We start from the raw sequence: 12709 nt of genomic DNA, 5'->3' as shown, positions 1-12709 counted from the left end.
TATTTATAAGCCAAATCAGCTGCCAAGTGCAGTGCGTTGCCGTAATTATAATGAGCAAACTTTCTGGCTTTAGTTTCTTTTTAGTGAATTAAATGAGAGAGGTGATATGGCTATGGATGGCTAAATTGTTTGTTGTTGAAGTTTTTCGCGTTACGCAAATACCCAACCTGAGATTTAAATTGCACATTCTAAAATTTGTCCTAGAACTAACTGACTTTTATGATGCATGCGAACTCGTAAATAACGAAAAGGGATCATAAAATGTCTTTAAAACTCGATTATAATCCCTTCGACAAGCAGCGACGTCTGCCTTCCTTTTTGGCGCCCCTCCAGAAATTGCATTCCGCTGTCGTGGCAGGATCTGCACCTTGCAACCAAGTGGCTGCCACTGTTGCCACTGCTCCTTCAGCTGCTTAAGTGCCATGCATTGAGATTGAGTTGTTTTCCTTGTAGCCACATCCCCACTTCGCATCGAGGCGCATTCCACTCGAGAAAATCGATGATGATGTCTTGGGTGCTTTTGTTTTTGCAGCCGCACTGCAACTTGAAAATGTTTTGATAAACTAGCTCTCTGGCTATGCAAAGAAGGGAAAAGTGCAGGAAAAGTGAAAAAGAAGACGGTAGCGGCAACTTTAATCTGCAACAAATGCAGCAACAATGCCAATTCCACCAGCAGCAGCCTTAGCAGTTGTCAAAACGTTGCTGGGGAATGGAGGGAACAAACTTTTTGGCCAACTGTCGAAAAACAAGCGAGATGAAATTGGTAAAACAATTGTCAATGCGTCAATTTGAATGGATTCCAGATTCAGCAGAAGATGCAGCCTCAGAAGATAAAAACATCAACAAAAACAAGTGTCGAAAGTTTGGCCAAGAAACTTTACCAAAGCAATGCACAAAAATGGTCTAAGTATAGTCCGATTCGGTATACCCAATTTGTATGAAAGTAGTCCTTGAACCAAAAATCTGTAAATACATCGGCAAAACAGTGTGAACTAGCAACAATTTAGAATATGAACTGCATATTTACTATTTGCTCCCTGCTTGGCATCTCTTTCGGTAAGTGGTCTTGAGTACTTTAATTAACCCTTAACAAACCCAACTCAAACCGTAACTAATCCGAGTAGCTATAGCGATCGAGGCCAACTGTCTGCGGGGTACAGGCCACATGTGGCAGCTGAAGCCACCCACCGGCACAAACAGTTGCAATCGACCATCATCTCTGGCCAGAAATGGAACATCAATGGGAAAACCAGCAACGTCTGCAGTCGACATTGCAGTAGCTACAATGGAAGCACCCGGTCCGGAGGTTGGAGCAACCTTAGCTGCCCCTCCTGCGGTGTTTCTGGCCAACTACGTCTATGAGTGCGCCAGTCGTCGCACTGCAAGCACTTGCAGCAGACCACCAGGGTCGGAGCCGGAATCGAAGCCGGAACTCGAATCCGGACCGGAGGTGCCTAAGCCCAGAACTGTGACACTGGCAGCCGGCGAACTGGAAGGGTTTGGGCCAACTGAGTGAAAGGGGTTTTGCATGCGATTAGACCAGCTGACGGGACGGGTGATGTTAGCCCGATTTATACATATATACACTGACATATATTTCGTACGGCAATAAAGTTAGCCAAACCAATCTCACTTATCTTAATCAAGTTGGGAAACTCGTGAGATTAGTTACGATTAGTGGTATGTTCTTTTACCGGAATAGCTACAGTTTCGATACTAATTTGTTAATGGATAAACTCGAGATTGGCTTTCTAGCACTTGGCATTGAACTGGGCTTTTTCAAAGGGGTATGCTTATAACTAAACCAATCCACATTTGTTTTTCTAAGCAAACATCTGTTTGCATTTATGAGTTTTTTTTTAAACCGAAAATATAAACAAAGTGACAAAGTGTAATCACAGTAACAGCAAGTGTGCTTATATTGCGATAAGACATGCAATTATTATTCAGTTGTAAACTGAAAGCTTTCAAGTTATCAGTGGCTGCTGCTGATCTGTGTTTCACAATTTTAGTCTGATTAGCATGGCAGCTTGGTTCACTGCTGAATACCTGGAAGCGGCACTGCGTCGTTATTACCAGAACAACGAACTTCGAGTGCAATCGATGGTTATAAATCCCGCTTTAGGGAAAGGAGAAAACTATGGTGCTATCCTAACACGCATACACCTTGTGTACAGCAGCAAAGTCGAGGAACATCTGATTGCCAAGACTGTTCTAGAGGATGAAGATGCGGAGACGAGAAAAAAGAAAGCCCCATATGATATTTACAATCGGGAACTAGAGATTTACGAGCAGGTGTTGCCAAAATTGCAGGAACTAGCCGGTGAGCAACTATGTCCTAAAGTATTCCATATCGATTGTCAAAGAGGAGCACTCATAATGGAAGATCTGACCTACAAGGGATTTGTGATGGCCCCGAGACTTCAGAGATTGGATGAGCAGCATGTGAGTTTGGTTCTGAGGAAGTTGGCCAAAATGCAGGCAGCATCAGCGGTTTTGGAGAACAATCTTTTGGAAAGTGCCTTCTCTCTCACTAAATACAATAAAGGCTTCTTTAATAGGTATACCGAAAGCTTTAGTGCCTACTTTCTGGGCTGCCTTAAGTCCTGTGCCAATTACCTTAAAACTCAGGCGGGTTATGAACACCATGCGCAACTATTAGACGAACTGGCTCCCTATTATATGGGACTGGGACTTCGCTGTTTTCAGCCCGAGCAGCCGCACATTAATATCCTTACCCACGGCGACTTGTGGACAAACAACATGATGTTCAAATACGAGGCGGGCGTGCCGAGCGATGTCCTTCTGATTGACTTCCAGTACGCCTTCTGGGGTTCGCCCACCCTGGACATCCATCATCTGCTTAACACGTCGGCTGTGGAGCAAGTTCGGTGTGAGCTGCAAATGAAGATGAGAGGTGTCTATCACGATGTGTTCGTGGGGGAGCTGCAGAGACTTGGCATCAAAGGTCAAAGGTTGCCCAGTCGAAAGCAGTTTCACCTGGAGTCAGAGAAAAAACGGTTTTACGGTGGGTAAACTTAATTTCTACGAGATTAGAAAATGAATATGCAAACAAAATATATATACTTCCGAGTTTTTCGTACTTATTTTTTTGTAAAGAAATAAAGTGATAATCTATATTCCTTCAGCTGTTCATTGTGGCCTGCTGCTGCTACCTGTGCTGCTAAATACCGATGAAACTGATGCGGATTTCGCCGCCCTTCTTTCGGATCAGCCGCGTGGAATGAATATGAAACGGCGGCTGTATCTCAACCCTGGCATCCAGGACTCTATTAAGCAAATGGTGAAGCAATTCGAGCTGGAAGGGCTCCTGGATCCGTGGCAATACGAAGGCCTCTGAACCTGGTGGAAGCGGATTTTCAGCTTTTTTCATAAACTCCCCCCATTAGACATTTCAATTAGACGAGCTAATAAACATAAAACATGGCAGCCACAGCCGCAGGCATTTTAAAGCCAGCCGTCAGAAGCTTTTGAATTATGAACCGAGTTGGGACTCGTGGAAAATATAAGGAGAAAAAGGCCGAAACGAAAACACATTCAGCTGGCCTAGACAAAAGCGCAACACATTTAGCTGCTGTGGAAATGGAAAAATGGAAAGTCGGAGGCGGCGAATGGAAGGGCGAGAATAGTTACACACATTTTTTGAATTGTTTAGCATTTTGAATGAGTGAATGAATGGAAGCCATGCGGAGCTGTGAGTGCGTGTCTGCCGCAGAAAATGGCTCTGAAAAGAAATGGAAAATGTGAATTTTGATGTGGATGTGGATAAACGAAAAGTCGGACTAAATGGGGTATTCTGCACGTGCTACTGGCCTCTGCTTAATTAAAACTTTGGCGCGAAATGGTGGGCCAAGCTGTTGGAAAATAACCAAATTATGACGTGTTTGCCGCTGGAGCTGCTTTATTCACAACTGCATTAAAGCTGAGTGCAATTAGGCTAAGCTATGCCATTTAGCCCGGCCTGCGCCAAAAACTAGGCAACAGTTTATTATACTTAATGGAGAAGAGGAAAACCGGAGCAATTTTTATATGAAAAACAAGAATGGAGATGATTCAAAAAAATACCATCACAAAGTTGTTAAAAAAAATTTTACTACTATTGTCAATTCTTGGTTTTCACGCATAAAATATTATAATATCGAAATTATAGAATTTTGGAAAAAAATATACACTTATAAGCGTATTTAACCGATAACTTAGCTAAAAAAGTAACATAAATTTATCTGAAACACATTTTTTGACAGCTAAAATCACCGACAAACAGCAAATAACATTTTGAAGATAATTTAAAACAAAAATTTTTTTTTAATAATTTCGATTTTTTAAAAGGGGAGACACCGTAAAAAATTAAAAAAAATTTTTTTTTTTTTTTTAAATTTTAATGCAGTTTTGTTGAGGAATTTTTTCTGAGCTCATCATACCATAACATCCCATAATTATCCCAATTTCGATTACGTTTTGCGCCTTTTAACGGCATTTGAGGTCGTTTTTGTAATGCAAACAAACAAAAATCGAGTGGCATTTAGAAAGCCGGCGGCGTCACACCATTTTGATTGACAATTAAATAAATTTAAATACAATTTGTGCAAAATGGCCGCCCAGGCAACTCAGGTGCAGCGGTTCTTCAACGGCTACAAGCAGGATATGAACCGTACACTGCGGGATGCATCCAAGCCGTGGACCAAAGCCTTTGATAGCCTGGAGGAGAAGACCGGCATGGACAGGGTGAATATTTTCGTGGGTAGCGTTTTGTTTTGCGCCTTCTACCTGGTCTTTGGCTGGTGCGCCCAGCTATTGTGCAACATCATTGGGGTTCTGTACCCCTCATATATTTCCATACATGGCATCGAGTCCAGCACAAAGCAGGACGACATCAGGTGGCTGATCTACTGGGTCACCTTTGGCATCTTCACTGTGATTGAATTCTATCCGAATCTGCTAACTTCGATGATTCCCTTCTACTGGCTGCTGAAGTGTACTTTCCTCATCTGGTGCATGCTGCCCACCGAACGGAATGGTTCTACCATTATCTACCACAAGCTGGTGCGACCCTACCTACTGAAACTTCCGAACCCGTCGACAGGATGTCCGCTGGAGTGCCAAAGGACGACTAGCATGGACTAGCTCGGACTAGCTCCATGGATGTGGCTTGGGGCCTGCACAACAACATCACCTCTTATCGGTTACATTTTGCAATAAATTTTAATTCTGTATTTATTTTCTTGTTGGAAGGAGCATCAGTGGTCGCTGAACCATAAAAAATCTACATTTGTTAAAGGTAAAAATTAAATCTCACTACCACTTTTTGTGTACTCGAATTGAAACTCGAACAGGGATTCCGGTTCAGAACGGCACTTTCATTCTTTAAGTGACATTCGAAAAGAAGTTATATATTTTGAAAGTTTCAAAGTGATAATGTATGGGAAAAGTCTGAATAAAAGTCTAGAAAGTCTATGCCTAATGCAAGCAATTTACCGATTTTGTGCCATTTTGCAGGTGTGTGTGGAATTGTGTCTGTGTGTGTGTACCTCCTTGTCTGTATGAGTTTGATATCTCACTAAGAGAGGTCCTTGAATGCGACATAAATGTTGCGCGTAAAAAGCATCCCCATGCCACACATATTTTGTCGCTGCTCATTGTTCTTTTTTCGGTTCTTACTCGAGTCAATTTTATTTTTTTTTATGTGCCAGTGCATGTTTGTCAAATATTTACAGAATAATAAACATGATGCCAAAATGACAAGTTATGCAACTCGAAAAAATGCATCAATAACATTTGAAATATTTTACATCGCGTCATAATAATATTTAATAAATATTGTTTTGCATATTTTGAACTTAACACTTAAATTGCTTTCAATATTTCATTCGCTTACATGAATATGCACTTGAAAAAGGTGCAAATATGGTTTAAATTTAATGGAACCGTGATTACTTACTGGTTAGCACAGTTTTTTCAATATTGTCTTTAGTTAAACTTGCAATGTGTAATGTTTGTTCAAATGAAAATACGAGCTTGTTGCATTTTCCTCAATTTAAAATGCCAGCATGTAAACATGCTGAATTTTTTATAGAAAACTGTTTTTACTTTTAACTTTTAACTTGAGCTTTATGTGATATCATTTTTACGTGCGATTGCATTATCCTGACTGGCAGAGTGGGAATTTCGTATTTACCTTGTTTAATTGTATTTTTGCTGAAATGACAAGTTCAGGCTGGAAAACTTTCTATGCCAGAGAGCCAAAATTTGATTTTAGCCATTCCATAGATTAAAACTTTGGTTTGCCGGGAGCACAACTGGGCAAAAAAGAAACAAAATGAAAATCAAAGTTTGCTGGTCGCTGGAGGGGTGGAGTGGAAATATTAAAATTGCTGTCCAGCCATGGCCAGGATTTATTTTCTTAATCCAAATAATGTCAAAAAGCCACAAACAGGCGACAGCCACATAAAACAACTTAGCAAATGAGCACACACACACACTCGCATGAGGGGAAACCCCGAAGAAAAATGTAATTTATTGTTATTACGAAAATAAATAAGAAAGGCAAGAACACAGCAAGGACCGAAATGAATCTGGGGGCTGTAGGAGGCGTGGCCACGCCCACCTCACACAGACACAAACACACACACACAAGCATATAAACACACACCCAGATTCATGTGGCAATGCTGCAATGCTGAAATTGTGGCAAATAAAAGCGAAGAAATTAAGCAACTGACCGCTGGCAAATAAACCTGAAAAAAGTGGAACACAGACACAGACAAAGAAAAAGCACAAGAAATGGCAAAGGCAGCCATTTTATATGCCATTACATTGTAAATAAAGTATTGTTTATTCCTGCGAGTGTGTGTGCGTATGTTTAGTGAACTATAACAAGTGGATTTATGTGAAGCCGAACTTGTGCCAATACCACATTTACTTAATAACCCAGCAGCCAAACTCAGGTCAGGATTTATTTGTCACCGGTTGGGCGGAAAACAACTTATTTGGTATTAGCGAACTGATTTTTCGAATGGGGAAAGTAGCTTTTAATCCAATCAACTCGATACCACACACTGAAAGCCGGAAAAAAAGGCAGTGGCAAATGTTTTTCCGCAAATTGCATAACTTCATCAGCTGCAATTTCAATCGCTTGCAACATTGTAATGCATATTTAGCTTACAACTTCCCTGCCGCTCTGTACAGCATGACCGGAAAATTTCAATTTATCTGCAACCAGCTCAGCCATCGAGTTGATTTCGCCCGGCCGGATAACCCTTCGGGTCAAGTGTGAGTAATTACCGCAGTTAGGCCGATCCGGGCGAAAGGAACCTGAGCAGGCAAATGAAATTTCCATGAGTCCAAGGGCCAAGCTTTAAAAATAGCTGCCTCCAGGGGAAAATGGGAAAAGCGCTTGTTTTCCCATGTATTTTCTGCTGCTCAGTTGAGCATGTGCTCTGTGTGTAAGTGTGTGTGTGTGTGTGAGCAGGAGGTCAGGCAACACTTGACTAAACATTTTCATTTTGGCCAAGGGTGGCCAGAAGTCAATGAATTTTGCCACATGGCGTATGCTTGATGTTGCGTGTTGTGTTTTTCTGGCGCCAAATGATTTCATTAAGTGCGAACAACAACACGCTGCGAAATCAATAAATCGAAGTTCCAATGCTTTGAATATCAATACCATTGAATAGTGAAAGACGCATTTTTATTTAAGATTTACGTTTATAGCCTTTTGATTTCTTCAATTATGGTAAAGTATATTATTGAAATGTAATACTCCCCAAACACGCCTATGCAGTTTAATTGCCATGAAAATCGAATTATCATTTTAATTATAATCAAATATTGATAAAGCAATAAGTGATTTTCCCCATGCCGGACAAAGTCAAAAGTCGTGACCTCTTGAGGGAAAGGGCGGCGTCAATGACACACGGAATGCGACATACATTTCGAGCAAAAATGTAATTTATTCAGTGCTGGAAGCTGAAAGCTGGAGCCGAAACAAAGACACTTGCCACGCCCCAACAAAGCCCACATAATGAAAGACAAACAAAGCATTCTTTTAGGCGCCGCTGCAGCTGTTTGACATGGATAGCTGTCTTCTCTGGGTGTGTCAAAGTTCAAAGGACGAGGCGTAAGAATTAAAACGGATTAGTTGAGCAACGACACAGGGAACGACCAGCCAACGGCCCCGATCCATCATCTTGGCACCAAGGGGTTAATGTCCTAATTGCATTAACGGTGTGCGTCCGAGTCTCCAGTTAAATCCATTTTCCAGACAGTTATTGAGAACTTATTAGCCTGCAGGCCAGGAAAATTGTGTAAGCAGCAAGGACACTTCAATATTCCCTGGCTATGCCAACATGTAAGTAAGTCTACAACTTGTCAATCGAGTGGAAGGTAGATTAATTTGATATTTACTAAATAAATGGCTACTGAATCGAATTGCTCTATTTAAAATGGATTTTAATTGCTGCCAGATATCTTCAGGATATAATTGGAAAATGTGAAATGGCTGCAGAATTAATAATTGAAATGCCTACATTGCTTTACAATCGCTGTAACAAGTATGCCACCTAAAGGAACTCTAAGAGCACTCGCTAGTAAACAAATTCCTTCGAAGAGAAGAATTTGTTTTTCTCTCAGAGAGAGAGAGAGAGAGAGTGAGGGAGAGCGAGAGTATGTGTCCATCCATTCTCACTGGTTCTCTCTGCAAAAAAGCTTAGTCGTAAAGCTCTTAGCTCTCTCCGCTCAAAGGATGCTGTGCGAAAAGGTCTCAAGCTCTGGCCGCATGAGCCCCGCCATTGAGTCCTTATTGAGTTAAGCACTCTTCACACTTGATATCCTTTTGCATTGCTCTTGGTTGTTGTGTGTGTGCTAGCCCACTTCGCTTAAATTTCATTTTCCTATGTCTTCAGCATTAGCCAGCACATTCCTTCTTTCTCTGGCCCACAATTCTGTTTTTGTTGCCACTTCATTTTGGCCCAATGAGAGCAAAAAGAACCTTCACAGCCCGTTTGCCTTTGTTTTTTATCTTGCTGTTTGCCCTGCCTTGGATTACCCGTTTGCCTTCTGCTCCTTATCTCTGCCCCTTTATTTTTTGCTCATCTCTTGGATCTGTTTTTGTTTTTATTGAACAGCGCTTTCATTGTTTGATTTTTGTCAACGCTTCCCTGGCTGGGCTTCACTTTGCTTACATAAGTGCTCGTCCTTTGGTCCTGCTAACTTGGCCAAGATGGGTTCGCTCGAGGACTGTGTGCCATTTGTTTCTGCATCCTGCGTGTTTGATTCCTTTTCCTTTTTTTTGTTTCTTGTTATTTGGCTTAGCCAGTGGCCATTGTTCATTTCTCGGTTAGTTGGTCTTTTAATCGCCTTGCTTAGTTATCCTGCCAAATGATTTTAGCCGTCTTTAGCCGGGCTTTTCATTTCAATTAGTCGGAGAGCATTGCTTAAAGTGCCTTGCCTGTCCGGCTAGTCCTGCCGACTTAATCCGCGTGCTGATGCCTTGCGTTTGAGTTATTAGGTTAATATTTAATTGACATTTTCCCAGCTCAAAGTCGGGGCAGCTACTTTATTATTTCTACCTAGGCTTAGCTGCTCAACGTGTTTTATCGCCATTGATACGCTAATTACCAGCGATAATTTATCAAACACAGCGCACACATGCTCTCACGTTCGCCAAGCTGCTAAAAATTCAGCTGCAGTGGCAAAAATTGCTACTTAATTATCGCATCCTTTGTGCCACACCCATCCCATCCCTCTGCAATCCTTCGTCATCCATCCTTGGCTCATCCTCGTCGTCAATGTCACGACTGCATGCCGCCGTTTTCTCCTCACTTGGGGTAACTTTACAATTAACTACTAATTGCTCATACGCCACGTTGCCCGGATAGAACAAAGTCAGGTGTGCGTGGCGGCAGCAGTTTTCCCTCCCCTTCCCACCCCTCGTATTTTTCTTTGCACGCCTTTTCCTCTAATTATCCGCGTTGTCACCCACCTGACAGCGTTGTTGTTGTCGCCATCGCTGTCTGGCGTTTACTGAATTAAGTTTTAAATTTTTATTAAATGCCTTGGCGCATTTTTCGTTCCCGGCATTCAGCTACTGTAATTAGTTTTTAATTGCTTTTCAGTAAGAGTAGCGTGAATGCGGGACTACGAGCCAAACGTAAATAGTTCACGACTCTCTTAAGGATTTTCCCATCTCGGCCATTTTCACAAGTTTTACGCGCCATCCAGCTGGGCCAAAGTCAATCAGCAATTGGGTCTGATCCACATTCACATCAACGGCTTGCTCGGTAAATGCCATGAAAAATATGCGAACAAAAAATGAAAATATCCGCCAGCAGACGGAGGCTGCCGGGATAAAAAGGAAAGTAATCACAAAACTTTCGCAATAAATCTATGAAAATAATGAAAAACCCAAAGTGCTAGCCGGCATTCTCCCTCACTATTAGGTTTTCAATATTTCACACATATGGGAGGATGTCAATATGGAAATATATGGGTTGCCCAAGAGGTCAGGACGACAGTAAAACACTCTCAGTTCAGGACTAACAAAAGGGGCGATGATTGGATAGAAATTAAAATATTTAAATTATTTAAAAAAGATCTAACGTTGTTACAAATAATTATACTGACTCCTGTTTAATTTAATTTACGGCTTAATTAAATTCTGAATAATGCAAAAGCATATGCTGCAGACTCTTCTTAAATCTGTCACAACACATAATTTATCAGTTTACAAGTATTTTGCATGCTAATGTTCAATCACTGAAGTCCGTATAAATCAAATCAGTGCTCAAATTCCTATCATTTGTATGCTTGTAAACAAATTATGCTCTGCCAACTTTTGGTATCAGGTAGCTTTAATCACATAAGGTAAATACTTTACGCCCACAGAGTATCAATCATCAAACATTGTATCCGAAAAGGTCCTGCACACAAACACAGGCCATGTTCGTTCCAATTTTTGCACACCAGCACGCTGTGCTGCCACCAAACCCAAACTCACCTCATGCAAATTGCAAACACATGTCGAAGGCGCAAAACATTGACAAGCAAAATGAAAAATTTATGAAAACGAAAATGAAACAACAACATGAGCAGCGAAAAATATGTCGCGACCGGCTACAAAAACCAAGTAACCAAAAAAAAAAAAAATAATAAATAAAACATATTTTGCAAAGGCGAAATGAAAAAAGTAAAATTTTCGTTTCGTTTACGTGAAACTTCCAACTCATTTCGCCCAAATGACAAGCCATTTTGTGTGCCAAGTGCCAAATATTTTACATGCCATACAGGCGCACACATATTTTGGCACCGAAGCAACTCAACAAAATGGAGTTCTCGCAGGAAAACATCCACTGCGAACGAGCAGAACAGCTGGCTCGCTTTTGCGAAATCACTCATACGCAACGTTGCCGCCGAGCATTGAACAGCTTCAATTGCCGTTTGATGGTTCATTACAATTTTGCTTGCTGCATTGGCTCGGAGCAATCGAGCACAATAAATCGAGACCAGGTGCCAACCGAGCATTCTGATGCAATATCTTCAGAGCAGCTCAAAGGTTTTCGGCAGAGGGAATCCCATTTGCCAGGGGCACATATGTTAAATTAATGTTTTGCCGCAAGCTTAGATAAATAGCAAAATAAATTCAAGTGTGCAACCTGGCCTGCACCTTAATTGGTTGAGAATGGTTGAGACTGGATCTTAACCTAAAAAAAGGAATATTCTCAACGTAGAATAATATTAATGGGATACCTGGCACACGTGCGCCAGTACTTACAATCATTACTTATCCCGAAATGGCAAAACATTAAATGGAGTACTAAGAAGGCAATCCTATACGCTTGTGACATTCGAGATTGGGCAGATTTTGTTTTCATGCTAAAATTTTTAATCCTCCTTTGTAAGTTAATTCCTCTTAGTATAGAGTGAATGCGAGTACTAGTATATTATGCAGTATAATCATATTCATTTACCACAATACAAAATTTTAGCAACTTTATTCATATATTTTTCATAATTTTCGAACGCCGAAGTAGGATCTACCAATATCCTATACCACGCGGTATTACCCCGTCGATTATATGTGGATGGACACATTTTCGTCAGGCTTTTCTCGCAGGTGCTTTTCCTGGCTTGAGCCACGCACATATCTAATTTTACACATTTTCCAAACTCAATTACATTCCAAGAAGTCGCGCCGTGGGATCTGGCTGATATGGGCTAATGGGGGAAAGTTATGTGGGTTGCCCCTACCAGGTAATTGCTTGCAAATTACACAGTAATACTCCCGACCTACACCGGGAAATAAAAACGAGGGGAGACAAAATGTGCGAACTCCTAACTGCGAAAAACTTTGCGGCACAGCTGTCTGAAGTTGAGAGTCTCCGCTCGTAATGAAATCAAACAAAGACACCGAATGCGAGCTGACTGCCATGGGGGCAAAGCATCTTAAATTAGCAGCAAAACTCGGCAATTATGCGAGAAGTTGGCCAAAAGCAGTTGCCAACTCCGCAAGCCATTCGCATTTTTTGTATGCCCCTCCACCTACACCAAGCAAATGCTAATGACTCGAAGTGCCCACAGAAAGTCAAAGAAAGAGCTAAGCGAAAGTGGGGGAAAGTCAAGCCACAGGTTGACTGACAAACACATCGACGGCGCCGAGTGGCTGCCGGAAATGGCTGCGTCGAATAGCATCACAAAA

The 12709-nt window shown here is 41.5% G+C and overlaps 3 protein-coding genes across 3 annotated transcripts; all 3 read left to right on the top strand.

Annotated features, from left to right (window-relative positions):
- Nucleotides 1-879: 879 nt before the first annotated feature.
- On the top strand, nucleotides 880-1627 carry LOC6616969. The gene is made up of 2 exons (XM_002041261.2): nucleotides 880-1056; nucleotides 1125-1627. The coding sequence occupies exons 1-2, from the start codon at nucleotides 1011-1013 to the stop codon at nucleotides 1514-1516; spliced, it is 438 nt and encodes a 145-aa protein (XP_002041297.1). The 5' UTR covers nucleotides 880-1010; the 3' UTR covers nucleotides 1517-1627.
- Nucleotides 1628-1994: 367 nt separating this feature from the next.
- Nucleotides 1995-3477, top strand: LOC6616968. The gene is made up of 2 exons (XM_002041260.2): nucleotides 1995-3028; nucleotides 3150-3477. Exons 1-2 carry the CDS (start codon nucleotides 2023-2025, stop codon nucleotides 3359-3361), a joined length of 1218 nt encoding a protein of 405 aa, XP_002041296.1. The 5' UTR covers nucleotides 1995-2022; the 3' UTR covers nucleotides 3362-3477.
- Nucleotides 3478-4425: 948 nt separating this feature from the next.
- LOC6616967 (receptor expression-enhancing protein 5) lies at nucleotides 4426-5238 on the top strand. The gene is given in 2 exon segments (XM_002041259.2): nucleotides 4426-5086; nucleotides 5089-5238. Coding segments are annotated over 2 exon segments (522 nt in total). The 5' UTR covers nucleotides 4426-4611; the 3' UTR covers nucleotides 5136-5238.
- Nucleotides 5239-12709: the final 7471 nt, after the last annotated feature.

This window comes from Drosophila sechellia, chromosome 3R (genome assembly GCF_004382195.2).
Source record: "Drosophila sechellia strain sech25 chromosome 3R, ASM438219v1, whole genome shotgun sequence".
In the NCBI taxonomy this organism is placed as follows: Eukaryota; Metazoa; Arthropoda; class Insecta; order Diptera; family Drosophilidae; genus Drosophila; species Drosophila sechellia.
Note: the sequence above shows the minus strand (reverse complement) of the source record. Positions and strands in the feature narration are given on the sequence as shown.

Excerpts from the sequence above, each read along its gene's own strand:
- LOC6616969 (XM_002041261.2), top strand. The coding sequence starts at position 1,011 with ATGAACTGCATATTTACTATTTGCTCCCTGCTTGGCATCTCTTTCG. Across the intron at positions 1,057-1,124 it reads CCTGCTTGGCATCTCTTTCG|CTATAGCGATCGAGGCCAAC; the intron begins GTAAGTGGTCTT and ends TAATCCGAGTAG.
- LOC6616968 (XM_002041260.2), top strand. The coding sequence starts at position 2,023 with ATGGCAGCTTGGTTCACTGCTGAATACCTGGAAGCGGCACTGCGTCGT. Across the intron at positions 3,029-3,149 it reads AGAGAAAAAACGGTTTTACG|CTGTTCATTGTGGCCTGCTG; the intron begins GTGGGTAAACTT and ends ATATTCCTTCAG.